This window comes from Leuresthes tenuis, unplaced genomic scaffold (genome assembly GCF_036924035.1).
Source record: "Leuresthes tenuis unplaced genomic scaffold, fLeuTen1.0.hap1 SCAF_8, whole genome shotgun sequence".
Classification (NCBI taxonomy): domain Eukaryota; kingdom Metazoa; phylum Chordata; class Actinopteri; order Atheriniformes; family Atherinopsidae; genus Leuresthes; species Leuresthes tenuis.
The window spans coordinates 14,112,473-14,139,445 of record NW_027325362.1 but is presented as its reverse complement, the minus strand read 5'-3'; the positions used below and the strand labels follow the sequence as shown (position 1 = coordinate 14,139,445).

General features: G+C 42.1%; 1 protein-coding gene across 3 annotated transcripts; it reads right to left on the bottom strand.

The window, feature by feature from the left end:
• Positions 1–239: 239 nt before the first annotated feature.
• On the bottom strand, positions 240–26,454 carry tp53bp2a (tumor protein p53 binding protein, 2a). 3 transcript variants are annotated; one of them, XM_072390944.1, is made up of 21 exons: positions 26,374–26,454; positions 25,883–26,068; positions 16,841–16,988; positions 15,790–15,903; positions 14,376–14,446; positions 13,747–13,848; positions 12,620–12,794; positions 12,260–12,441; positions 11,983–12,147; positions 11,774–11,812; positions 10,221–10,268; positions 9,123–9,306; positions 6,812–6,934; positions 6,483–6,604; positions 5,938–6,346; positions 3,916–4,772; positions 2,980–3,117; positions 2,647–2,780; positions 2,258–2,424; positions 1,914–2,113; positions 240–1,812 (listed from the first exon to the last, which is right to left on the bottom strand). In XM_072390944.1, exons 2-21 carry the CDS (start codon positions 25,907–25,909, stop codon positions 1,771–1,773), a joined length of 3,447 nt encoding a protein of 1,148 aa, XP_072247045.1. In that variant the 5' UTR covers positions 25,910–26,068; positions 26,374–26,454; the 3' UTR covers positions 240–1,770. The 3 variants fall into 3 exon arrangements, with proteins under 3 accessions (XP_072247045.1, XP_072247046.1, XP_072247047.1); XM_072390945.1 differs by lacking the exon at positions 11,774–11,812; XM_072390946.1 differs by lacking the exons at positions 10,221–10,268; positions 11,774–11,812.
• Between the last annotated feature and the right edge of the window lie 519 nt (positions 26,455–26,973).

The window sequence follows — 26,973 nt, the reverse complement described above, 5'->3', positions numbered from 1 at the left end:
AACTGGAATTAGAGTCACTCACCTTATCTGTTGCTCTTGTGCAGACTGGATGTGCTCTTATCAGGTTTCAGACTGTACCCCAACTATAGCTTCTCCTTGATAGCAGACAGCTAAGTTTTAATGATGACAGTAAGGAGAGCACTTTAAATCAACTGCTAAATAATGAAAAGCTTAAGATGTATCATCACCAACAGATGCTGATATGTTGATTCTGCCTGCCTGATTATTTTGTTTTGATCTTTAATCTCTTCCTTTTTCACAAATGACAGACCTCAAGCAAAACATACCTCCTAATAAAATGTATGACACTGTACTTTGCACAATTTGAATCAGCCGTTAGGTTTAGCAGGTGATTTTGCATTTGTCCTTTTGAAGAGGAAAACATCCCCTTCTGTCCAGTAGAGGGGGGTGTTTATACAGTATGGTCACAGGCTTATTTGCGTCATCACAGGGGCCAATACAGCAGTATTCCAAAGAAAAAAAAGAAGAGTTAAATAAACCGAATCGTTGTACAGAAGAAACTACAGAAATACAACAAAGCACTTTTATGACAGAGACAACTCTGCATCTCTACTTGGGTCCCAAGAAGACTAAGTGGATTCAGTACAAAGTATTTTATTGTAAATGCTTAAAATACAACAATAGACTACTATTGTGGTTATAGTTCAAATAGACAAAATGACTAAAGAAGTGGTAACAAAAATAAATACATGGTCACACATATGTGGTGAGCTGGGTCTTATGATCTTATAGGTTCCATCCTTTTCTCTTCTTTTTTTTTTTTTTAAAACTTATATTTCTTGCCTGTAGGACATGATTTATTTAAACATACTGACTTCATAAGACGTTGCCTCTGAGATTCAATAAATGAATTAAAAAAAAAAAGCCTTCTCACATTATTGTACTACCAAGGAACTGCTGGAGTAAAACAGAGATAAATCATATGCATGATTCCCCTTTTCATCCAAGGGTCTTTTTAAGAGTTTTTTAAAAAAATTGGTTTTCATAAGAACAGAATTCCTACTGCTAAATCTGACTTGTCTTCTGTGACAGAAACGCATGTATGCACAGCATCTGTGGAGTCTCCACCAAGTGCCAGTGCAGGAAAGCTGACTGGCTCCAATGGGCATCATTGACCACAGAGGGGACTACAAGAGACCAATCAGAAATCTCACGACTGACTCCGATGCCGCTCAATTCATTTTCAGTCTGTGTACCCAGAACAGCGACGGCCACAACAGAAACTTTACACCTCCAGGGCAGGTTTTTATAGAGGCGCAGTCGCTCGGCACAGACGATGACAAACTAGCTGCAAAAGATTGTCATGGTAACAGAGCCTTACAAAAGGCATCGCCCTCATCTGCTCACACCGACCTCATGCAACGTGGACCCCGAGAAGGTGGCAGGAATAACTAGCATACCAAACATTTTTCCATTCAAAAAGTGTAAAAATCACTTTCTAGGGATAAAAATACTGCTTGTTCCATTTACATCCCAACATCTGAGTGTATTCCATTTCAGATATAACTTTGGATACTAATTACAAAAGCAACATAAAACAAAGCTTAGTGTCTAAAGTACACAGTGTGTCCTGGGAAAACAGGGAGGGAGAATCCCTCGGTTGTCGATACAGGAAAGTGCCAGAAACTGTTGATCCTTCATATAGTTTGGTTTGTCCTTTTCTCTTCATTTCGGCAGTGTCCTCTTTTCCTCTCCAGTCTGTTAAAGCCTCACTGTGACTGTGTGTTCTCACAGATTGACCTCAGAGTTTCAAGCCAGGCTTCTCTGTCTTGGTTTTATTCTGGGGTAGAGCTGTTAAAGACGGCAACAAAGTCAATACGGCACACAGTTGTACAGAAATACTTTCAACATTCAATAAAACACACTTATGGCTGCAGTGACTCATAACTCACCCCGAGGAGGTTGCGGGGGATGTAACCCTCTGTGTCACCCAGGCGCGCCCACCACCATTCGATCTCATCCTCATCTTCTCTGCGGATGATGGTCATGCAGTCTCCCTCACGGAAAGAGAGCTCGTCTGGGTTTTCATCAGTGTAGTCCCACAGACCGTAGACCACGCCTCGGTTCATGATTCCCATCTTTTCTTGCACACCTGTGGGCAGTTGTAAAAAATCCAAGGGAACGATCACAGCATTAACGTTTTGATCTCAGCGACGGTTCAGAGAGAATACACAACATCAACGACACAGAAAAAGAAAGAACGAGGTGAGCTTTGAGCAAATTAACTTTTACTGACCATAAAGGAACTGGGAGCACTGGGTATAGCCTTCCTCCATCTCCTCACATTTATCAGCTGCCGTCTGCATGTCGCTGTAAGTCATGGCAAAGACTGCTGCTCCCGACTCCACCAGGAACTTGCACACTTGCACGTTGTTGCAGGATGCAGCACAGTGAAGCGGCGTCCTACATGAAGAGGGAACGAAAAGAGGAGTAAGGTTAATATTAGAAAGACGGCTAATGTGTAGAATATAGCAGGATTTTGCATGTGATAACAGACTAGGTCAGTGCATTCTTGTCTTTCAGTGGAATTTAGTTTACAGCTGGAAAAAAATAAAATAAACTAATCTTTAAACTAATAATGAGAGTTCCGCCATGCACCAACTCAGCAGTGAGGTTAAGACTTACCAGCCGTCACTGTCGGCAGCATTAACGTTGACACCAAACTGAACCAGAAACTTGACAATCTCCGTGTGTCCGGCACAGACGGCGTTGTGCAGAGCAGTGATTCCTTCATCGTTGGGCTGACTGGGATCTTCCACCTGTGTTTTGAGGAATCAAATTATTCAAATTAAGCGAGACAGGCTTGGTAAAAGCTTCATTTTACACATCAGGACAGGCATAATTTAGCTACTACTTATAGATATTATTTTTTACCTACACCACAGCAGAATAGACTCTTCAAATACAAGCATATATATCTATATATATGTATCTATATCTTGTTGAACAATGTCTTACCTCATATATGATTCTCTGGACCAGGTCAAACTCCCCCTCCAGAGAAGAGTCCAGCAGCAGAGCCAGAGGGTTGAACTTCACCCTCATACTGTGATCGATGCGTTCAGAGCCAGTTTTGCGTAAATTGGTCCTCTTTCCCTGAAGACACAATTAGAATTTCACATTACTTAAATTACCCTAAACAGCCATCCAAACATGATCAAACAGAAATGGAAATCTTCTATGAGAGACTGCTTGAGTCTCTCCTACGAGTGTGTCCCGCTGAGTCCCCTCTCAGCTCCGCTCAGTCTGAGCCGGGAGAAGAGAAGTCATTTGTTTTTCCAGCTCTCTAAGTGCATCACTAATCCAGTTTATGAGCACAAGCTAAGAAAAACTTATCCATTCTTCTAAATCATGATTACGCAACCTGATTAGGAACAATTACTGTCCACCAAAGTAAAACAAAGTTCTTTATTAGGTGTTCATGTAGAGTTGAGAAGAGGTGGGAACCTGAGGGGGAAAATGGGTCATAACACGGATTTCTCATTGGTTTGTTCTTTTAAAACCAACCACCTCACCAACAAAACTGCTTAAGGACTTTCACTAAGAGCTAAGTAACTAGAAAATGTAAACTAGGGTTATTTTCAGCAAAGAAATTATCCTCTTAGTGCGAGGAGAAAAGGACCCATTTTTTCCCTGCAACAATAGAAGTATTTTTGAAGAATTATTCAATTATATAACAACAGACCAGGTTACGGATGTTGACCAGCAGGTCAGTAAAAAGTAGAACGTGCACACACAGTAGCTCGTGACCGCTCTTGAGGAGCACAGAAATGGGAGGGTTTTTAAAAAACTCAAAAAGCAAACAGAACAGTCTAAATGTAATGTAATGGCCTCAGAACAAACAGCTGGGAGCAAAATAATGGTTATCTAACAGTTTAGGGGGGCATTTCATACCGGTGGCAGTGTGACCTGTCCAGTGACCTCAGGTGCCTTCATATTAAAGGTGTCCTCTCCCAAGCTGTCCTGCTCTGCTCCACTGGGGTATGGAGGTGGTGGGTAAGGGGGAAACTCTTCCAGGAAGCCTTCAGGAGGTGGAGGGGGCAGGTTGGGTATTGTGTCCTCCGAACCGGCAAGGAGCGGTGGTGGAAACATGGCGTCACCTGGCCTGGGGGCTGGATGGGAAGGTGGAGGAGGGGGGATGATGTCTTCACTCTCTGGGATGGGAGAAGGTGGTTTGGTCTGCTCAGTTGTGGTTGGAAGTGGGACATTAGCACCTGCAGAGTGAGATGGGAGCTGTCCTCCCTCCACAGTCTGTCCTGTTTCTGATGGAGAGTTTTCAGCACCACTCGGGGGACTTGGACCATATGGCCCCACAGATCCGTCAGCTGCCTTCTCCGATTCTCCAGCATAGGTAGGAGTGGTTGGCGTGTTCACGGTGGTCTCCATAGCTGCCAGTGTGGTTTTCTGATAGAGCAGTTTCTGAATGTTAGGCCCTGCTGGGCCCTCTGGTTCAGTGATAGAGCTGCGTTTCTTCAGGGGCCTCGGGGCATTGTAGAGTTTCTTTCTCAGGGCCTCCAGGTCACCATCACTTTGATGCCTGTAGGGGTTCGAAATGAAGGGAAGAAGCTTGGTAGGGCTGAGAGGCCGTGGGATGCGCTCCGTTTCTGGCTGGGGCCCCTCAGATGGGCTGGGACCCATACTGTTGGCTCCACCGTGGTCAACTTCATTTTCTGGAGCAGGGGAGCGACGCTCTAGGTACGGGTTCTCTGGATGCTGGGAGCCTCCACTTGGGATCACTGGTTTGCGATACACTACAAACAAAAAGCAGGAAACAGATACTGAGTGTCCACAGAGACTTTAAGTTGTTATGCGTAAACTCTCTGCTCTTCTCCCCGGCGCCTTTCATTTGTAACCTTTGTGTAGTCAAATGGAAATTGGTGAACTTACACTGAAAATCAAGACTTATGAAAATCGTATCAAAGTAATTAGATGTAGTGTGACGTGATACAAAGTGGAGCCCCATCATCATTTCTGTTATCTCTGGATATTGTATTTACCACTGCTTTTCATCATAGCAGTAAAGAATCCTACTTGTAGCAGTTTTGAGTCCTGCTGAATCAAACGTAAATAATTGGCCTTAGGTAAGATCTGTAGTAATGATTTATGAACCGAGTTGATATAAGGAACCTTTCTCTTTTCATAAATCAAACACAAGGTCAGACTTGTTAACTATACATCTACTTATTTACAATCATAGTGGACAATTTATGGTTGTTTCTTAATTTATTACAAGAAATTTATTTGGTTTCTGTCATTTGTCTTTTCAATACAGCTTCAGTTTCACCTCTGTCTGTGAAGAAGATTGTCTCTAGTGTAACTTACGCCTTGTTCAAGCTAGTATGCATTATAAAAAAAGAACAGATTAAACGCTTTTCCAGTTCATTTCGACAAAACTAAACAGAGATCGAAGGATAAGTTGCCTGTGACTGCATTTACAGGGGGAGATTAGCAGTTGACCTTGCCTCTTTAGCTGCTTCTTGGGTTAGTAACATGTGAATTTTTCTCTTGTAGAGAATGCTGAAGTACAACAGCTTCACCTTTCAGAGAACACATGTCAAATCATACAATATACCACTGAAATTACTTGTTGACATCTCTACTCTTGTGTTCAAAGTTGATATAGACATATTAATTTATTCAAGTATTCAGCTTGTATGCTCATCACAGTCCATACGAGTCAGATGCTGATATGTATAAGTGTGAAGGTGCTCCTTATTTTCCATTTCAAAGAGGACTGACTTAAGTCAAGCTTTGTCCTCCTTTCTCCTCTTATCAATATTCTTTGTCTAACTGCGGAATGTTCTTACAAAGGAAACTCGGATATTAGGTTAAATTATAGAGTGATCATCCTTGGGGTCACATCCAACAACACAGTACCGGCACTAAAGCTAAATAAAAGACCATGGAAATTCTTACCACTGGTAAATCCATTGGTGCGGTTTTGAGACCTGTTGAGAGATCCCTGGATACTGGATGGGAAGGGCTTTCCAGAGCCTGGCTGCTTTGTGTACATGGAGTAAATGGAGCTGGCTTTTGAGGTCTGTGGCTTACTCAGGTTGGCGTCTTTGGAGGATGGAAGCTCTGGGGTAAAGGGGCGTACCGTTGCGGCAGGCGGCGTGTCCTGCTTGGATGGCAGGGGGAGTGTCTGGCTCTGTGAGGCTGGGATGGGGCTGCGGCCCTGGACAGCCTGGGGCTGCTGGTTGTGAGGCTTGGCTTTAGGAAAGGTTCCTGTGTTGAAGCCTGGTTTGCCATACGGCACAACACCAGGGCCTTTTGGTTTAGTGGGGACAGGGGGCGGCACCTTGACTGGAGCCTTCGGAGCAGACTAGACAGATGAGAGAGTAGAGAAACAGCATGTTAGAACCAAGAATGGGCTTCTCCTGGTTTAGGGAAAAAAAAAAAACGAAAAAAAAAAAAACAGGTGATGATGAAAAAAAAAAGAAAGCTGTTTGGTTACTAACTTGAGCATCTCTGACGAGATCATCACTGCTCTGGTTCTTACGGAGGGAGGTAGCAGGAGCTTCTGTTGGCTCAAACATGGAGAATGGACGCACCTTCCTGTCCCTCTTCAGTTCAGACTCATCTACCACAGAGCACAAGTAGAGGCAAAAATCAGTTTCCTCCCATGCTCAGATACTTTCATCCTCTAAAAGGTCAGAACAAAAGCCCCTTCAGTAGTATCATTCTGCTTTAAAAGTTACTTTTTTAGAAAGACAAGGAAGAGCCACATTCAGTCCCTGAGATCACTTCTGTAATCAAGCTGTATTTTGTCTGGGTGCGAGTGTCATACCTTGTTCGGTGTTAGATTTGAAGTGAGAGTTCATTCGTGGCAGTGTTGTAGCTGGACCATGACCGTTGGTGTTTGAATCCGGACCTGAAGAGCTCCAGTCTGCCAGCTTCCCAGGCTGAAGACCTGGGGGACCACCAGAGGAGGATGGAAACGAGAAGGCAAAGAGGTGTTTCCATGTTATGCAAGCACACAAATAACATTATATGAAGTTGTAAAAGTAAAACAAAGCACTGACACACAAAGGAGAAGCAAACTTTAGTCTTAGACACAAAGTTTACAGAGCTTTTGTACACATTATATCATATCATAATTGCAACAAGCGAGATTAGCTTCGGTACGGTAAAAACAACACAAGGTCTGCATATTGTATTTAAATGTTCCATCTAAAGAAGAGTTGTTGAAATACACCCAGAAACGCAAACATTCAGACAAGACTGGAATGGGCTGGTCACAATCCAAACACAACGTCAGATCGAGTAAAGGTAATGCGTTTGTTTCCGACTGACCCGTTTAGAGTTACAGAAAAAGAACTGAGGCGGAAACTCAACAAGCACAAAACAAGCACACACACGACCACATATTAAGCTAGGGAAATACAAATGTCGAGCATCTTCTTGCGTAAAGATGACTCGTGAAAAAAACATCTTTAAAAAAAAAAAAAAAAAAAGCTATTGGGAAGCGCACACACACAAACACAAGTGTGTACCTTTTCTTTTAGCCCGCAGCTCTTTCAGAGGCTTAAGCAAGAACATGGCTTCTGAGGAAAATGCATTCGAAAGACAAGAAAAACAAAGTAGCCTTAAAGCTTCAGATCTCCCTTTGCTGTAGACATGATGTTGGATGGGCCCTGGTACTGTTGCACCCCCCCAGAGGGGTCATACAAAGAGCAGCACAACCCCCTGGAGCCTGCCTGATAGCATGCACTAAGCCTGAGAAGAACTGGGAATGAGTATTCAGTGAGAACAGATTCCGCAGCCTCCCCCGCCCATCCCCATCTCTCTTCTTCTGCTATTGCATATTAACCCAGCATGTAGAAATAATTACATACAACATCAGGATAGACTGAGGAGAAACTTGTTACTCTGACTGCCTGTAATCAACATTGCTTGAAACATTAAAACATGGGATGATGACATATTTAAGCGTTGTTAATTCTTTACAGTATAAGGCACATAGCTGGCCCACTATCCACTGAGGAACTGATTCAACTACAATAGTGACTCAGATGATCCGCATGTGAAATCATTTATATTTGCAGGATTGTAATAGGAACTTTTTTTTTTAAATCATGCTCTGGTCAGCAAATGGGTTTTCCAAACTTTCACCTTAACTGTATTGGTTAGATCACACTACAGTCCGCAGGCAGAGGGTGCTGATGCAATAACAACTTACCCCGACTTCAAAATTAAATTAGAGCTAAAACTATACTTTACTTCATTTGGTATAAATGTTTCTGCACAAACAGCTAATTCTGTTAAAGCAAATTTTCAGATTAGGGAATTTGGGTCTTCAAAATCTGTCTTGGACAGTCACACTAAATTGGGATTTTCTACTACCACTTTCTCTCTTTGTAAAAGTTTCCCCACTTTTTGTCAGCAAGATTTGTATAAACACCTTGCAAAACAAATATTTCTGCAAAAAGATGAAAGCGTAGCTGAAATTAGACCATTTGCAGAGACCTTAAATAATGCTTCTTGTTCTAAGCAAATTTCCCCTATATGCAGACATGTAAACAAACTGAAGTGGGAGCTTATGGCAAGAATACAACGAAAGCACACACACAACTCGGCAAAAAGATCGCAAATTCAAAAACTGTCTCACTCACTGCAAAATTCTTCAGAAAAAAATAAAGAACAAGATTGTACTATTTAGATTCAAGAATGCCAGAACACAACACACAATCCAGAAGGCAACTGGCTACCTTCTGAGCTCAAAGTGACATCACAATCAGTAGGTGTGCCAGACTTCTCTGGTCCTGCAGAAGGCACGATAGTTTTGTGACACATAAAATAATAATAAAAAAAATTAAAAACACGTGAAAGGAGTCATAGTTAACGATTGAGAACCTTTTACTAATGATTTGCTAAATCAAACCTTGGCTTGATATAAAAATGCAAGCCAAAGTTTTAACTCTGCCGATGAATTAGCTGTCACATACTCAGTATTTAAAAGTTCAGCTGGTTTATTTATAAAAATGACAGAACGACAACATGTGGACGGGTTGCCAAGTTAGAACCCAAGAGACCCAAGTCGTAGTCAGAGGGAGTTAGCGGGTGAAAGGATGAACAGCTTGTTGTCTGTGGTTTCTCACCTGTCCCGGCCTTGCTCTGCGGCTCCTGGGCTGGTAGAGTGGCAGTACCGTCTGGGTAGGCTGGCTTTACAAGCAGGTCGTGTCTAGCTGGACCTCGGGGCATTGTGGACGACTGGATATATGGCCCGACTGCTGCCACACGAGACGGACCCGACTGTTGTCCGGCTTGGCCATCAGGGGGCAGCTGCACAATGAAACAGAAGCAGAGAAATAAGAATGTGTTCCCGCCGTCACTGCAGCAGGGGTCAGTGAAAGAAGAGAGATGAGATGAGAGAGATGAGATTCAAAACCTTTTAACTGTTGAGATGAAGAGGAATACTACACAAAGCATGCTGACAATAACATCAAGGTTCACACAACCAAACATATTCTCACATAAAATTTTCACGTTTTAAAGATCCTTTCAACTGGGAAGATGAAATATAAACTTGAGCCTGTAGATGTCACCAGAGCTGACCATGTTTTAACTGAAGGAATTTATTCTGATTAATACTCAAAATTTGTAAGACTGTCTTTATTTTTTTTTAACCTGTTGGTCATGGTAGAACAATGGTCAGTTGAATGTGACACTCGAGAGTTTTTGAAGCGTAGTGTCCCAGGGTAAAATCTGGGACAAGTGTATTACTGATACCCACGGAAGGAGGTGTTAACAGATCAAGCAATCAAAGTATTTTGAATTTATTCTGTACATCCCGTCATAAACAGGAAACCACATGCTAATAGTTCTATAGAAGCTGCTGCAATTGACAGTTAAATGTGGACTGCAGGTTTAATTTCAAGCCGAGCTACAGAATCTTACAGGTAGAGGAAAGTATCTTCACTGTGGATTGCATAGAAAAAATGACCCGTTTATACTTTGCAAACATTCCTAACAAACAGAACACTCCCCTTACAAACAACTCTTTGTTGCATTAACATTGGCCATAACCCTAGATTTTGTGAAACTGTCCTTTTAATAGGAAATCAACATGATCCCAATGCCATGGCTCGAATGAAACTTGTAGAATAGCTAACAAAGTCTGATGCACGTCATACTTATGCCATAAGATTAGAAAGCAAACAAAGACATATGTACAGCTCCAATATTTATTTAGTTACCTGAAGGTGAGTGTCTTTTGAAGCCCTCTCTTTACCAGGATAGCCATTCTTGAGAAAACAAAAGCACAAACATGCAGAAGCAGTTCAAAATGCCGAATAATCCTCCTTTTTTTTAAGCTAATATTGGCCTTTCACATATTTTCTGAACTATGTAAGAAAGATGGTGATGGAGAAGTCAGCTGGCAACTCTCAGAGTACTTCTCCTCAGTCAATATAACTATATGCATTTGTTGGGTGATGTCAGCCAGCTGCTTGCTGTTTGGTTGGAGGAAAGCAGCTTGGATGGAGTGTGTCTTTGTGCTGGTGAGAAAAAGGATCACTCATTATAATTCCAGGCAGGGTGTGGGTAAATCACCTCCTCACTTGGGCCTATTGAGGTCTTCATCTCTAAAAACGCACACATGCAGCAAACTGCAAACGCACATGCAAACAGTACTTGTATGTATTACAAGACAAGCAGGGCTGCTTTTTAAGTACAGTCAAAGTTACTTAGTGAAGGCTTCTAGGCAAACCTCAGATGGATGTGTGATATTCCCCTTCCATCATTTTTTATTCATGTTCTAACTTGCAGGCCACTTCAGTTCTCATGCATCTTGGTAAACATTGTGTGTTACATACTTATGAGGCAATTTCTCTGTATTCACAACATTGAGAAAATTACATCAGTATCAATCGACAATCGTTTTTCAGTTAATGGGTTATTGGTTAAAATTAAATTTTCTTGACAGGAAGACAGTTAATTCTGAAAGCCAATAAAAAAAACCCATATTATGTCCCTATTACATCTGAGAAGAATGAGAGAAAATTAGAAAACATGAGCAGAGAACTGCGAAGGGGAGAGTAAACAGAGCAAGAACGACTGAAAGTACAGTCATTCATTATTGAATACGATCATTTCATATGATTGGGTTTTAATTAAGTCACTCCCTGATCTACCATCACAAAGCATATGAGCTCAAGCAGTGACAAAGTACATTTTCTTCCTCATATTTTGTTTCATAAACAAGTCTGTTGACTCCTATTTACAGTCCCATGGAAACCTGTGTGAAAAACAACTCATGGAGAGGGAAGAGTGGAGCAGAGGAGCGCAGCTGTTAAAACCCAAACCGTATGTTGAAAATTAACTCAGCTGGCAGATTTTTAACATGCACCCACTTTAATCCTAAAAATGCATTTTACCTTGCTGCATTTCTGTGAAGCGCTGATGTACCTTTAAGAGAACTGGTTGTTCGACTTGTCTTGTTTCTGTTACAAAGTGCTGCCAGAAAAGATAACATCTCCACAGACATTCCTGCCTGCATGTGATGACAGCCTGCACTCATTACTCCGCTCTCATCTTCAGGATTTGTTTCTGACAAAATGGGGCTGAAAACTGAGCGGCGTGAGGAAGCTGGAATGTAAACTCTGTTTTATGATCAGTACAATGATCCAGCCCCCGAAAGCTATGTCAAAAAGGAGACCGAAGAGGTGAAAAAGACAGAATTGGAAAGAGTTGCATTGAGAGTTGCATTGGTTTGCCCAAAATAGAAGACTTAAAATTTAAGTAGCCTTACGTTAGCATGGCTGAGCTCTGACTGCATCGAGATCTCAGGCTTAAGGGGTAAAAGAGATACAGACAGCCTTACAATAAGGCCGCAAGAGGGAGTTCTGATAAAAAGCATCTCTACCACTGAGCGGTAGAAGCAAATATTGACATACCAAACAAAAACTTGGAAAGAATTAAGGCTATGTTTGAATAGTGTTGTGGCGTGATAATCCTTACAGGCAAGTTCTCTTTCTGTTGAAGGGCTGCCTTTTTCTTCCACAGCCGATCTCGGAGCTCAGTGATCCGTTTGTCCATGGCAGCCACCTCTAGGTTGCGCTTGTTTAGACTCTCCCTCTGTTGCTGCAACTTGGAGTTTTGATCTTGGTTAAGTTTGTTCCTCATCTGACCGCACAGACAGAAAATGACAAAACATGATTCAGCCTCACATTTGTGTTAATCTCACACAAACATCATATACAATATCACAAAGTTCCCTTTTGTTTTGTCTGCACACCTGCAGCTCCTTGTAGAGGTGGTCTAGTTCAGCCACTGAGCTTTGGTTGTCATGGAAATTGTCCCGTTTGCCATTTTTAAGCGACTCCAGCTGTCGGCTGAGCTCCTCCACCTTGGACGCAGCCATAACGAGTTCTCTTTGCTTCTGCTGGAAGAGGTTATTCATTTGCTCGATTTCCTCCACTGGGGAGGGAGAGATGGTGTGTGAGGATGTGGGAGAGGTGGGGAGGAAAGATGCAAAGAATAGAAATCATTTTAAAAAAGTCAAGAGGAATGCTTCATATTTGAAAATTTTCCATAAATACTGCCATAGAATACTCTGAGAAGACACACTTTCATGACTAAAATCCAGCAAGCTCACCCAATTTGCCATTGCTGAGGCGTTTCTGCTCCACCTGGCCCTTAAGGGCTCTGACCTTCTTGAGCCGAGCTTCCTGATTTTCGATGTTCTCTCTGAGACGCTGGAGCTTCTCCTGCTCGGATGCCTGCTGCTGCTGACGCTGTTCCTGCTGCTTCAAATAGCGCAGCCGCTGCTCCTGCAGGCAAAAGTTCATTTCCATCAATGAGAAACGTGCGACTCATTGTGCTTCCCTTAACAGCTATAGCCATGCCATATAGAGTCATGGGGTAAAGCACCACACTATGAACTGTGGTTAAATGTTTAGGGGCTGGAAGAAGAAGGGCTGTTTGCAGAGTATAGTTTCTTTGTGGTGAAACAGACATAAAGAAAAGTGTTAAACTAAAAAGTAAAATCAATAAAATCACCAGTTTTGTACTGTAACATAGAATGCTCCTTCATAGCAGATTCTAAGATGAGCACAGCACAGTCTGCTAGTTATCAGGCGACGTGTTGAAAGTAATTCCTGTTTGTTTACTTGACTCGTGAATGTGAAGGAAGTCACATTCCTTGGCTTGCTACGTTGCCCTCAGGCATACAAACCGACAAAACAAAAATAGAACGTCATCAGATAAGTTGTTTTTTTTTAAAGTAATCTTAATACAAAGCATGTATGTGCATGATCTGCACATTTTAAGGGAACTCGGTAGGAACTGAAACGCTATCAACAAATGTCAAAGTTTTCTCTGATCACATTTTTCTTGCTGTGTCCAATAAGTCAGTCACAGTGAAGAGAGAAACAAGTCTGAAATAAGAGAATAGAAATTTATACATAACAGACAAGACCCAAGCCGTGAGAAGCTAAGGCAGGAAGTCATCTCAGGCTTCTCAAATTTTAAACATTACTCTTGCAAACATCAACAATTCAGCACAGCCATCTATCACAACCCCCATAAACACTCTGAGAAATGTCAATATCATAAGCACACCTGCACCTGAGACAAATGACCCCATTATTTCAGTCTTCACTCAATCCCCCTCCCCCAGTCTGATTTTTACTTTGATCTCTACCACTCAACCCCTTCGTCTCTTCCAGCCATCCACATCTACTGGACCCTCTCTCCTCTTTCATGTTGTACTTCTTTATGCACCTTGGAAGCGAGGAGTTGTTGTTGACTTTCTATCTGTTGCTGCTGCCTGGCAGCCATCTCTTGAAGCTCGGCCAACGTCATGTCCATCCGAGGCGTTGTCACCTGGACAGGGAAAAGGATTAAAAAGAAAAGAACTGCATGAAACACATCCATCCTTGTTATTGAAGCTGAGGGTGTTCCATTCACAGTCACTCAAAGTGTAGCCTTTTAGTCAGAAACAAACTGTTTTTTTGTGATCTCAGGATACAATAGTACAATACTTATTTATTGCAGTCATGTTGAAGTTATGATGCAGTAAATAATTTCTGCTTAGCATCAAGGCACCGCAGGGTGTATGAACTGACTTGAACTGAATTAATCAGCACCCTCTGGCACGCCATCAAGTCTGCTTGTAAAGTATTAAGGGAAAAAAAACAAAAAAAAACACGCCACATCACAGACTTTGAGTTAATATTAAATATGGACCCGATTTGACACGTCAAGTCACCAATATGAAATGAACCACAGACACCAATTGTTGAATTGAAAAGAACTTTCTTTCCTAAAGATGTGGACAATGTGCTTTTGGTGCTGGACAGCCTGGCACACAGTGTTTTAACCATTTGCCCAAAAGAAAGTTAGGAACTCACCCCGTTCTCCATTCTTCTGTCTGGGGGTCCCCTGACTCCATTTCTCTTAGGATCTGAGCCTCTGGACCCTCCTGAGAAATCAACATGATAGAAGACTTCAGATATCACAATCTGCTATAGAGTTTCAACTAAGGCTGCTTTGTTGTCCAATTTAGACAAAACCAAGAGACAGCGATCTATGTGAACCACTGGCCCTCACAGGCAGCTGTGAAAAATGATTGGAACTTCCTCTTAGCTTTTTGCCCGTCAGCGTCTCAGACAAACAAGTATCCACAGTTAGTGCACAGGGTGCCGTAAACTTGCTGGAGGCATAGGACTGGCTTGCATCTTTAGAAAACAGCTGGGATCAGTGCTCTTTGTGACTTGAATAATCTCAGGTTTTAGCCTAATAGATAATCGTCTGTGAGTAGGTCCAAAACTGTGTCTGTATAAACTTTTATCCAAGCACGCTACCAGCATTTGACCGAGTGCATTCCATGACCAAACCCCCTTATCTTGCATAATGTTTTTCTTTCTGTATTTTTTCGATAAACTTGCACACACAGTATTGCGTGCTAAATACATGCTGTTCAAAAAGCATTAGTTGAACATAAAACCCTGTTAAGCGGAGTAGGTGACATTAAGCGTAAGGCTGAATTACACATAAAATATGTTTAAACTTCTGCCCTGTTGAAAAGCAACATGCCATCACAGAATCAGGTTGAGATAAACATTAAAGAAACTGCTGCTGTACCAATGCAGAGTACACCAGTATATCGACATCTAATATGGAGAACCAAATTAACCCGTCTTAGATATACATCTTTGACAGAAAAGGTAATGCGGAACTATATTGCAAGGACTGATAAGAGTTAAGTGAACAGAGTGGAGAAAAAAAGCCCAGCCTAAGATAACAGGAAGGGAAAACAGCCATCTAATCCCTGGGCTAGACTCAAGCTGCGAGGGGTAAAGGGGCTTAGTTATGCAACTGAGAGCTGACAGGACAGCGTAGGACCAAGATACTGGACTTTTCTGTGTTGCTAAGAAAACTGAAAAGTAACAAGCTTCTGATAAAGTGACTACAACACCCTGCTTTCTGTCTGGCCTCCAAACAGCGCCTGCTGATATAATATCATTTCCTGGATGAAGGCAGTGTTATCTGTATCATTTCCAGGTAGTTTGTTTCAAACTCAGCTTTGAAAAAAAAAAGAAAACGAAAGGCAAAGTCAAAAATGTTCATAAAAGATCGAACAAATGTATGCTTAAAGGCTGCTGGCATCCCTGGAGTTTATTATGTTGGTGTCAAATGTCTTTTCTCCAAGGACAGCCCTCATTCAGTCGTCACTCTTGTGTGAGAGAAGTGACCATAGTAACCATTTCATTTTATTATCTGTTGTGTGTTGGGTTGGGTCAGCTGTCATAAAGAGACACTTACCTGATTCCCTGCTCGGGGCTCGGTTGTGACGCAGAAAGAAGCGCACCTCCGACCTGTGCTGTCCCCATCTTTGGAGCAAATCCAACATCCTCTCGCCCTCACCTACAGCTCTCTCTGCCGATGGAGAATGTAATCAAACAGAAGCTCAAATGGGAGGTTAAAACATCCATAAATTCAACAGTGAGGCACTCATTTTAATAATCCTGCCAAGGGTTAAACACATGACAAGTATGAGGTAGGTCAAATGAGCGTGTGCTGTTTGCTTTGTGAATCCTGTGCAATCTACACTGCAAGACGCAGCTCGTTGATCTCTTCAAGCAATGACTTCAGGCAAACCAACGATAATGTGTTGTCAATTAGTCAGGCTGGTACTGAGCCGAAGGTCTCTTTAACTACTCTTCTGATATTTTCCTCAACAGGCTTTAAAGTTAATTTCATTATACAGAGGTACTGACGCCTTACAGTCAAGGACAGGTCAAGGAAATAATAAACAATAATAATAAATTAACAAATACGGTAACACGAAGAGCAGAAAAATGTCACGTTTTGATGGTAAGTCAGAAGTGAAGGCTGATGAATGTGTTCAAAAGGAGTCTTCTGTATCTTGCAATCTCTTTTCAGACTACTCCTGGAAGTACTCAAACACAATAATTGGCACTTTCTTCACTCTTATGGCAGCATCTCCATGGAAACGACGATGAAGCCTGGCTCCTTCAGTTCTGATTTTGAATACTTATGGATTCTCAGAAAGGAGAAAAATGAGCCAGGCACGAAACCTCAACCCCCCCCAGAGAGAAGTGTGAGATGTTTGGGGGTTTGTAATTGTCACAGGGATTATGCGCTCTCTTTCATTTGCATAGCAGAGTTCAACTAAAGCGATAAACCCTTGTAACAGAAATCAGCCACATGAACACACTTCCCATCTCCATATATAATATTCTCCAGAAAAGTAATTGTGCCAATCCGTTAATAAATCACATGTGAACATCTTATGTTTGCATGGTAAGCAGACAATAGGGATAACACTGGGTACACTAACCCTGCTACTTACCAGAGCCCCGCCACATCTCAGACAGGTGGCAGTCAGTTTCCCCCGGCTCCTTGCACAGCTCCACCACATCCCGGCACAGCGTCTCCGGGGTAACGGGAACCTCAGTAAAATGCTGGTCATTGTTACTGAGGTATACAGTCAGGAACATCTGTGCACAACAGGGGGGCAGGCGGATTAGACAGAGATAAGTTAGACAGGGATACAGGGCCCTGGTTTCTTGATAAATTGATGGTGACTATAGAGTACATGCCACAGTTTTCTGTAACTGGTATCTGATTCCTCTATGGTTCAGTGTGTGTGTGTGTGTGTGTGTGTGTGTGTGTGTACAAAATATGGGTTCCATGATAGCGGTGTCTGTTTCCAAGGCTCCACTATGTCAACAGAGAAATCAGAGCGCAACTCCTAGAATTCCATTAAATCCCACACCATCCAACTGTGAACGACTGCCGTCACCACCGTGAGAGATTGAACATTTTTCCAACACACTAACATGAAATACCCCGGAGGATTCCAGAGAAGATGGACTCGTACGTCAGTGTGCGAATCACAGATTGTGAAAACTGTTTCTTGACAATCCAGAGACACTGAGGAGTTCAATGAAGCTGTCCAAGACAGAGATGGAGAGGGAAAGCCTTCAGCTAAAGAACACCACCATGAAAATGAGCACAAAATTGATCTATCAGGATGGATCCGTCATGAAGATATTTCCATTCAATGACAGCTACTGAAGTGCTTAAAGCCCGTTAAATCAATATATGCGCGATAAATTCAAGACTGGATTCACGATTGTCAGTCTTATGGGAAATATCTCTTTGACTATTTAAAACATATATACTCTCATTGTGTAATTATTGAAGGATACTTGCAAAAAGAGGCTTGTGAGGCTGTGCTGGAATATGCCTCCAACCATAATCAGATCACACAATGGGAGTACGCTCGCATAGAGCCGCAATAAATATCAATATCATAACAAACAATCTCCAGGCCCTGGCATGTGCTGAATTTATTGAACAATTTTGTTTCAGCACAAGATTTGATAGTGTTTTGTCTGTGCAGTAACTTAAAATAAAAAAAATAAAAAAGACATGACCTGGACAGGCAGCGGCTCAGGACCTAGAATAACATGAAAGTGGAACAGTCAGAGGAGCATTGTTGTACACATCCTGGACCTCCAGGTTAGACTGTCAGGTTTTTGTACTGAGCAACTCTGAAAGGCCGTGCCTGCAGGGGGCCACGGTGGGAACGTCGGGTCAACTAGTACACAAGCACAAAGGGCTTGCGGGGGTGAGCACACCGAGCAGCTGCAGCCATGATGTAGAAACAAAACCATTTTGAGTTGCTTTTCAACTGTTGGCTTGAGCTAGAAAGATAGCAGGCTTTCTCTGCCTTTTCTTCTTCAAATGAAACTTATCGAGTGAGTAAGAGAGGAGGAGACATTTTTTCCCTCTGAAATCTCAGCAACGTAAACAACCATCCAGGGCTTTTTTTTTTTCCTCCCCTCTTTCACAATGACTGAGTGACTGAGGAAGCAAAGGATGGTGGTCTGACTCAGAGGACCTGATTCAACTGGTTTGTTTCATAGGGATGCAAATGAAGATCCATATTATCAGAGTTAGTGACTCATCCTTGTCAGTAATCTACAATAGATAAAGCTGGAAACAGATTTAGCCCTTTTAACCTAACAACTGATGGAAGCCCACTCTGGAGAACCAAGCTTAAAACATATTATTTGCCTCCTTATTATTACAGTTATAGGGTTTGTGTTACTTACATTAAAGTTGCCTCAGTGTTGTTGGCTAAAAGAAAAACTTAGCTGACTTTATTTTAAGTAGCCTGTCTTTAGCCAGAGATTTAAAGAAAAAAAAAAGACATTCAGGGATCAGGGATTAGCACAAAGTAGCTGACTTCATCACAACCTCCCAGGGATGATGTAGGGCATTTAGATGATCCTGTTAATATTTGGACAATGAAACAGAAGACTGACAGAATGTGAGATGGTGGAACCGTTATTAAGAGGGGAAGATAGTCCTGGAGGTGGCAATTCCTACACTGAAAGTCATTTCTCCACAGCACTAAAGTTAATGATCCGGGGCCCACAAGTACCCAGTGCTAGCATCCATCTCGATGAGTTAGCACTTTGCTGCCAATCTCGATCCACATCATTCATGTGGCCACAATTAAGGACGACAATTTTCCACAAAAGTGCTACATACAGATCTGAACACATGATTAATCACGAGAATGTGACCAATTTTCACATTGCTTGAGAAACAAAAACACACCAAATAAGATTTGGATATACATTATGATTTCATTTTGTTGCCCTTTTGTCTGAAAAGACAGTACCAACACGTGCCAAAAATGATCAGCGTGTCAATATCAGCAGAGAAAAAAAGTACACCCATGATAAAAATATGTAGTTTATAAAATGATACAACAGCAGAACATCTGCCGGTATGAAGAGGTGAACATAAAGGAGCCAAGAGTACCCAGACTCTGTTTTGCCTCAGCCAGACAAATTGAGTGTTCATTAAATATTCATAGATACAACAGCAAGCTAAATTAAACAGCCTGATAGATCCACTGCTCAGCATCTCACCAGAAAGCATAGCCATAGCTCGCCTGACATGACCACGGAGCTGAGCAGGATTTCTTCTTATTGTGCATGACAATCTTTGACAAAATCTGATATACTCTATCAGGTGTGGAGCAGATGACAGAAGCATTTGCTGAATTGCAGTTCTTTCCCATCTGAGAGGGGGTAAAGAGATTGCCCGTGGAGGGACACCGGACAGGCTGCCTCTGCTGCTGTGGCTCCTCATTATAGCAATAGTTTTATAATTCCATCATAGCATCAAAGTCAAAGCTGTCGCCCAGGATTTAAGACCGGTATGACAACTGAGGACAGCAGAATGGAAAATGTAGTATATGCAATGAAATGTGAAGCCTGCATTGTAGCGATGTATAAAGAAGAAAACAAGAGGAGGTCATTGGGGATATATCTCAGGGATTAAATTAATCTGCTATATAAAAAAAAATATAGCCTTTTAACAGTTTGCTGGCTCAGTACTACAATAGTAAGCTTAAATTCAATAGCACGCAGATAGGCAGCAGCCTTATGCAACAGTAAAGGGGTCATTATTTTCTCCACCAGATACAATATTCAGACACTGGTATGATGTATTTAAACCTCCTCCCCCAGAGTACAATAGTAATACCTTGGGCGGAATAACAACAAAAAAAATTGAAAAAAAACCCCACAAAAAACTACAGTTTTAAAGGTCAATTTTAAGACCTTCTGTTCCAGGCACACTGGTACAGATGATGAAAGCCTGCAACATCAAAACCTCCAGAAAAGAAGAAGAGTGACTACAGCTGGCAGTGCTTGACCTGCCCTGTTGAAAGAAGCTGAAAGGATCATAAAACAAAGACATACTATAATGTTTGCTCTTGGATAATGCATAGAAACTGGCTTCTTTGTCAGCTATTCTAGCCCAGGTTCATTTTGATTAAGCTTGAATGTCTGTGGGGACGTGCAGCGAGCAACTATATAAGAAAAATATCGGCGACAAAGTCTAAAGATGCTGAATTTGCCCTTTGCTTTGTGATTGGGATCCCTGCACCCATTAAAGAAAGAGCCCTAAAGGGAGAGACATTGATTGCAAAGCTGAGCAGGCTTTTCAAGACGTACGTCTCTGAGATGACTGGGGGGTTAAATATCAGAAGTGTGCACGTAGCCAATTACAAAGAGGAATGCTATGTGGCTCTGTGTGCGTCCTACTGATCGCTGAGATAACGTACAAGCAGCAACATAAACAAAGCAGCGGCTCGTGATACAAATGTGCTGCGACAGATCAAAATAAAATTAAGTTAGTATGATCCTTTGATAATGTTACGTCCAACGGTTCTGAAAGCCTCTTAGTCCTTGGAAATGACCCTCTGCACGCTGCTGTGTAGTCCAGATACGATTAGTCCCACATTGAATTAGGTTGATCAAAACCGTCTGCCGCTGCAGTTTCCCCATTTCCAGAAATACACACATCACCAGGGATTTTGCTACAAAGGAATAAGTTTGCTACATAGGAGTAAAGCAATTTAAAGTTCATCCAGTCGGCTTAAAACAACTACACCGACATCTGAGAAAATAAATCATCTTAATACGGTCCAGTTACATGTGATCCTAACGGTCCCCTGTAACTGCAGGAAGAAATTGAATTTTAAATGGGCAGTTTTACTGGGAAAACTTTAATCTTTTGTTCCTTTGTATGGTTTGAAGTGAAACGGCAACATCATTGATAGCCATGTGCATGCGTTTTTGTAAATAACAGCAAAGGTTACATGCACAGCTGAGCTGAGCTAAAGTTACATCTGGACCATCTAATTGGACCCTGCATCCATGCACAGGAGGAAAATCGAGGTATTGGCTGAAGTACGTCAGACGCTGCGACGCTGCAGACTGCGAGAATGAACATCTTTAAGTTACTCCAATGGTCAATGGTGCGGGAGGGTTGACATTACCCGTGTTTATGAAGAACAATTCTGAATCAATTACTAAGGAGAAGGACAAAAGAAAAGAAAACGGAACGCAAAAGTAGAATTACACTTTGGGGGAAAAAAAGGAATTTTCCATTTTATTTTACCTTATTCTTTGGAGCATGTGTGGAACACCTACCACCAGTTGAGTCTTGTCTCATGTAAACAACCATTTTCAAAGTCTGGTTTTGGTCATGCCGACACAATTCGATGATGATTTTTTTTCTTAGTCCCATATAAACATACTTAACGTTTGGGTGAAGGTTAAACTTGATTCTGGATAAACCTGCCTCACATCACACGAAGGGGGCGAGTATATAGAGATGAACTAATAATTTAACACAACGAGTAAACTAATGAAGTGACAAGGAAAGTGGACATCCTCAGGCAGGTTGCCAGCAGCAGAAATAAAAAGGACGATATCTTCAACCGTGTCTAAAGGCTCTTCGCCTTAGTGCCGCTGGGCCTTCTGTCCACACACACTTTCAATTACAGATATTGCTGTGGTAAGCGAATGAATCAACTGGGTGTTGTTGCCGAAGTCACCTCTGAATCTAATTACTGCAAGTTTGTAAGACACTGCAGCGTAATCTCTGTGCGTGTGTGCCTTAGTTTCCCTTTTACGGTTTCAAGAGTTGACACAGTTCCAGCACAGCCGTCCTTCAAAAAGGTGAGGCAGCAGAAAACTCCCTAATGGCTGCATGCATTATTTCTCTTCATTTCTCTTTCACACATACTCTGTTTCACCGTGCTGCATTAAAGGATGAGGCAGCGAGGGCGATGGGTCATGAGTAACATTTGTACAACGCATAAGGAATCAGTACACAGTGACATCACTCACCTGTAACTTTAGGAGATAAAAAAAAACAAACGAGGAGCTTTTACATGCAACTCAAGTGGGGAGAATCGCTTCTCACTTTTGGCACTTAGCCTATCACTTCATGATCTGCGCTCTCGCAATATTCTTCCTGCTCTACGTGATCAGACGTTTCCCAAGTTGGGCTTATTTGGAAGATAAGGGGAAATGGGATCCAAAATGAGGCAGAAGAGAGAAGATGTACTCATACAGTGAGGACTATCAACTGTTGAATTAAGTTTTTTCTGAGAAACAAAAACAGAAGATATAAACAGACTTAAATGACTAAAACGCTGCAGAAATAGATGACAGAAAAAACATGAGAATTACCAAAATTCCTATTGTCTGAATAGCTGTATTATTTAATTTATTTTATGTAGAAAATAAAAAGGTAAGAAGCAGCAGAAATGTTGGAGACACACTCATTTCCTTAAAAAAGAAAAAGGATCTGAATGATGTCATTGTGTTGTTTAACCTGTCAAATGCAAACGAGAAGAGCTGGCTGCACGAGGCAGGTGTACGTGAGGTGTTTTGTCGATGCGGAAACTTCCAGGTCTGAACACAAAAGCAACAGTTTCTGCGCTGAAAAGGGCTCCTGGAATAAGGGCGCTGCTAACAAACCATGAATTGTTAAATACTATAACACGGGTTCTTTAAATGATTATAGTTACACTTTGGTGAATTATAAAGACCGATAGAAGAAATGCATTTCTGTGTCATTCTCCCCATCCACCCAACTTACAGCAAAGAACTGTTTAGATTCAAAACTGCAGTCAAAGTTCAGGGAATTTGGAACCAAAGCAGATACCAGTGGGAAATTAACTTAAATCTTAACAGTATCTATATTATGAGTGGGTGCGTACTAAACTTGGAGGACTTCACTGGAGTGGGAACTGCAGGCAGAGTTTACTTAAAGAACGGCAAAGGATGGCTTCAGTAGATCAAACTACGGCATTAACAAGCTGAAGAAACTAAGAAATGGGTACAATGACTTCAAATGAAAAAGACTGACATTAGTCTTCTAGTTACAGTTTCTGCAGGTTTCTCTTTATATGCATCACACAGCTAAAGTGAGTGTTTGCATTCACGTTTAAAATACCCCGTCTAAAAGAGCTGTCAGTTAAAGCAATGGGTCTCATCATAACGGCGAGGGTTAGTCCACGTGATCTTTGCATTCATCAAGACCAGATTAGTCGTTCAACATTAGGCAATGCTGTGCCACAATGTCTTTACTGTGCAGTAAATACACTTGAACAGTAAACAATCCCTCTTTTCACACGGATCGCTCACAGCTGTGAGTTGCTCAATACTCCGAGGTGGTGAGCAGACACTTGCTGATGAGGGTCCTTTCAGGCCACCGATGAGCTGCAAGTAAATCCCTCAGCATCTTAAAGACATCATTTGGTGGGAATTACGCTCTCAGCTATTAACGAGCTTCAGCAATAATTTTTTTACTCTACCAAATGTGACCGCCCAGTGGTGAATCTTAAATGTTGAGGGGAGATACTGGGTTTTTACAAACCTATTGTCTTTTCAGAAAATACAGTCGCAGGTAAGACAGTCTGTGCACGATTCTGCTTGACGCACAAGTCAAAAAGACACAACACTTCGGTGTCCTTGTCTGTCACATTGACCGTCTACTTATGCAACCGCCACAACTCTCCCACAGAGTAAACAGAGGCCTGTGGTGGCCACAGAGAAATATACTCTATATTTTGTTGACACACATGGCAAAAAACATTACCCCACTTTCCCCCCACCATAATAACAGCAGCATCGCGTAAGATTTGTTGCGTGTGTAACCAAGGCTTGGTACAAATGTGACGTAAGAGAATGATAAATTAAACGATGTGGGCTCACCGGGGTATATCTACTCGGAAAATCTACATACAAAGCAACTTGTATCATGGGAGAGGAATAGGGAAGTAATGGGATACGTGACTGCAACAACAGAAATCCAATCCAAACATTTCAAGATTAATTATGGGTCGATAAACCGCTGCAAAATTCAGGCCTAAATGTGGCATTTGCGAGTGTCTGCAGAACAAAGTGGGCTTTAGACAAGATAACAGTCATTCATAGGTAAATGAGTTACAAGATGCTGTGGTTCAATAAAAAGGGTGAGTATCCCTTATCGGGGGGCTGCCACAACACGAGCGCACAAACAATGCGCTCCACACAACACACACTGGCAAAGAGTCCCTGCAGCCCATTGTGCTAAAGGAACAGTGACACTCCCCATTTACCATCCTGACTAGCAATTATGACACTACATTCTCGCTACCCCCCAAGCCCAGGCCCGCACAAGTGGGGTCGCGGGGTATTGGTGTAATTTATAAGACAATGCCTCACATCAGACATGGTTAAATAGAGGCCACTTTGTGTTTATCAGGCAAACACCAGAACCTGAATCTCATTCAAACACACGCAGGGGTGGAGATTAATTCTGAAGGGACAGAGTTGAATTAAAAGAGGTTGTTACTAAGGTTGCAGTTGCCTGGTAAACAAACAGATCCGGTACATGAGGGGGATCATTTATATCAGGGTCAGTGAGAGTTACTTGATGGTAACAAATCGCTATGTGCCAAAAACAGCCTGGAGGTCATGAGCGAACAGGAATCATCCAAATGTGACTCTGCCTGCACTTGTGAGATGATTAATTAAGTGACCCAGCTGTTTTACTGGAGGCAGAAGTCCGAGAGGAGGGAAAATTAGTAAAAAACAAACAACCAAAAAAGAACATGTCTACACAGAATTACACCGACTTCGCCACAAGGCGACCCACTGAAACTAAGCTGCTACATGTTCAGATAACAAATCAATCATTTCAGTCAGATTAAAAGATTCAGAAGGCCAAGAGATGTCTTAGTCCAGCTTCTAAAAATATGCAAATTTCCTCCACTGCTTAAAATTGTGAAGGGAGTGTCAGGGTATGCAATACAAATGTAGCATATAAAGACAAAAACACTCGCCTTTTTTGCAATTATAATCATAGATAAATAAATTCCAGACAATATCATCTTAACCTGCTTTAACTCTAAGTCGGCACCAGTCCAGGGACCGCTTCCCTACAGTAATCGCATGCAGGAACCCTGCTGGTGTCCGCATCACCGAAGTGCAGAGAGATTGAGTCTTGCACTGCAGCAAAAGCAATGGACCTCTGATGATGAAGAAAATGACGGTAATGACACGGCAAGCGTCCAGCGCTGAGCTTAACTTGTGCCAGTAATACTTGGCAAGTGCCCCCTGCTTGATGCGTGTCCCGAGGCGGAAATGTGTGTGCACTTTACAGTACAACTGAGTTCAAGAACATCTCTTCCAACTGGACGAAGAGATATGACACAGACTTACAAAGGATGGCCTCAAACTGCATCCACTGACTCGTTTAAGCGTCGTAAAACTCACAAAAGCGGATAAATTGCGTCATTCCGTCTCGTCTAAAAACTCCGATCGTACTCATGGCAAATAAACTCCCATAACAAGTCCGTGTTAACGGAGTCATGACACAAAGTAGCCGCGGGGTCAACTTGCCACGTCAATTTAAATGTCCAGGTAATTTACAACTCGGTGTTGCTGTGGCGACTATGGAGGGAAATTGACTAATTATGCTGCAAGACGGGGTAAAAAGACTTGTGTAAATAAAAACAACTCACCGGCATCATTTTAGCTTCGTACCGCATTTAGCTATCCAACACAGCATGAATTCCCACTGGCAGTTTCGACGAAAGCGGTGAGACTGGCGATTTCTTTAATCCCGAAGCCTAAACCTGACGACAGGCAAGGCTACTTTCTCCAGCTTGGGATGTGGCGTATGTCTGTGTGTGTGGGGGGGTCCCCTCCTGCATTAAAAACAAAGCACAGGTTAAAAAAAAAAAGAAAAAAAAGAAACGCGACCAACATTTTTCACAAATAAAACACACGTATGTTAATGGCATCCCCGTTTCGTGGACCTGTTGCTACCAATAACAGGGCCTTCGCGACCAAAGTTTCCGTTGTAGTTGAGTGAGCAACGCTTAACTTTGAAACTGCTGTAGTTGTGGGCGCGAGAAAGTGCGAAAACCCCAGAGTTTCTACAGTAACACATAAATAGACACAAACCTGAAAAAAACGGCGATAAATATGTTATCTCTAAGCTTTTACTTACCAGTGGAAGCGTATGTAATCAGCACGAAACCCCGTTGGCTGACAGCGTTGCTTGATAGCTCGCAGCCTATCCCAGAGTGACGTAGCGAGAGGAAGTTCATTCCACTTTGGAATTCAGGCTCCGCCTCCGCGTCTCTATGGAGCAGAAAACACCCCCACTGGTCAGACTTGTCCAGTGTGAACCAAAAAGAAAAGTACAGAAAACCCATCTGCTAATTTCCTAAGCTATTTTCCCTTGGCAACGTGCTCTGCTTCAGCAATATTCACTTGGATAAGAAAATCAAGTTAAACGTGTACTTGACAAAGGCATGATTTTTTAGGTGAAATAGTCAGAAGCAGGAGGTCTTACTCTGCTTATAATTGACAAGTTGGGAGGTAAAGTTGAAGTGGGTGGAGTTCTGACAAGCGGCTTCATCATGTGACGTTTCACAGATCGACCTTCCATGAATTTCGAGAGAAGGTTTGGAAGGATTATCCAAATCCACAGAAGAGCGCAGTTAAGCCCCAGATCATGTATAGCTGAGCTAAATATTTTATTGAATTTGAATATGTATTTGACCTATGTTTGTCCCCTGGCTGGATGTAAAACACCATGTCCACA

Coding starts and splice junctions, on each gene's coding strand:
- tp53bp2a (XM_072390944.1), bottom strand. CDS start 25,909: ATGCGGTACGAAGCTAAAATGATGCCG. Junction 6,347..6,482: donor ATCTCGTCAGAGATGCTCAA/GTTAGTAACCAA, acceptor TCATCTGTCTAG/TCTGCTCCGAAGGCTCCAGT. Junction 1,813..1,913: donor TCCCCCGCAACCTCCTCGGG/GTGAGTTATGAG, acceptor CGTCTTTAACAG/CTCTACCCCAGAATAAAACC.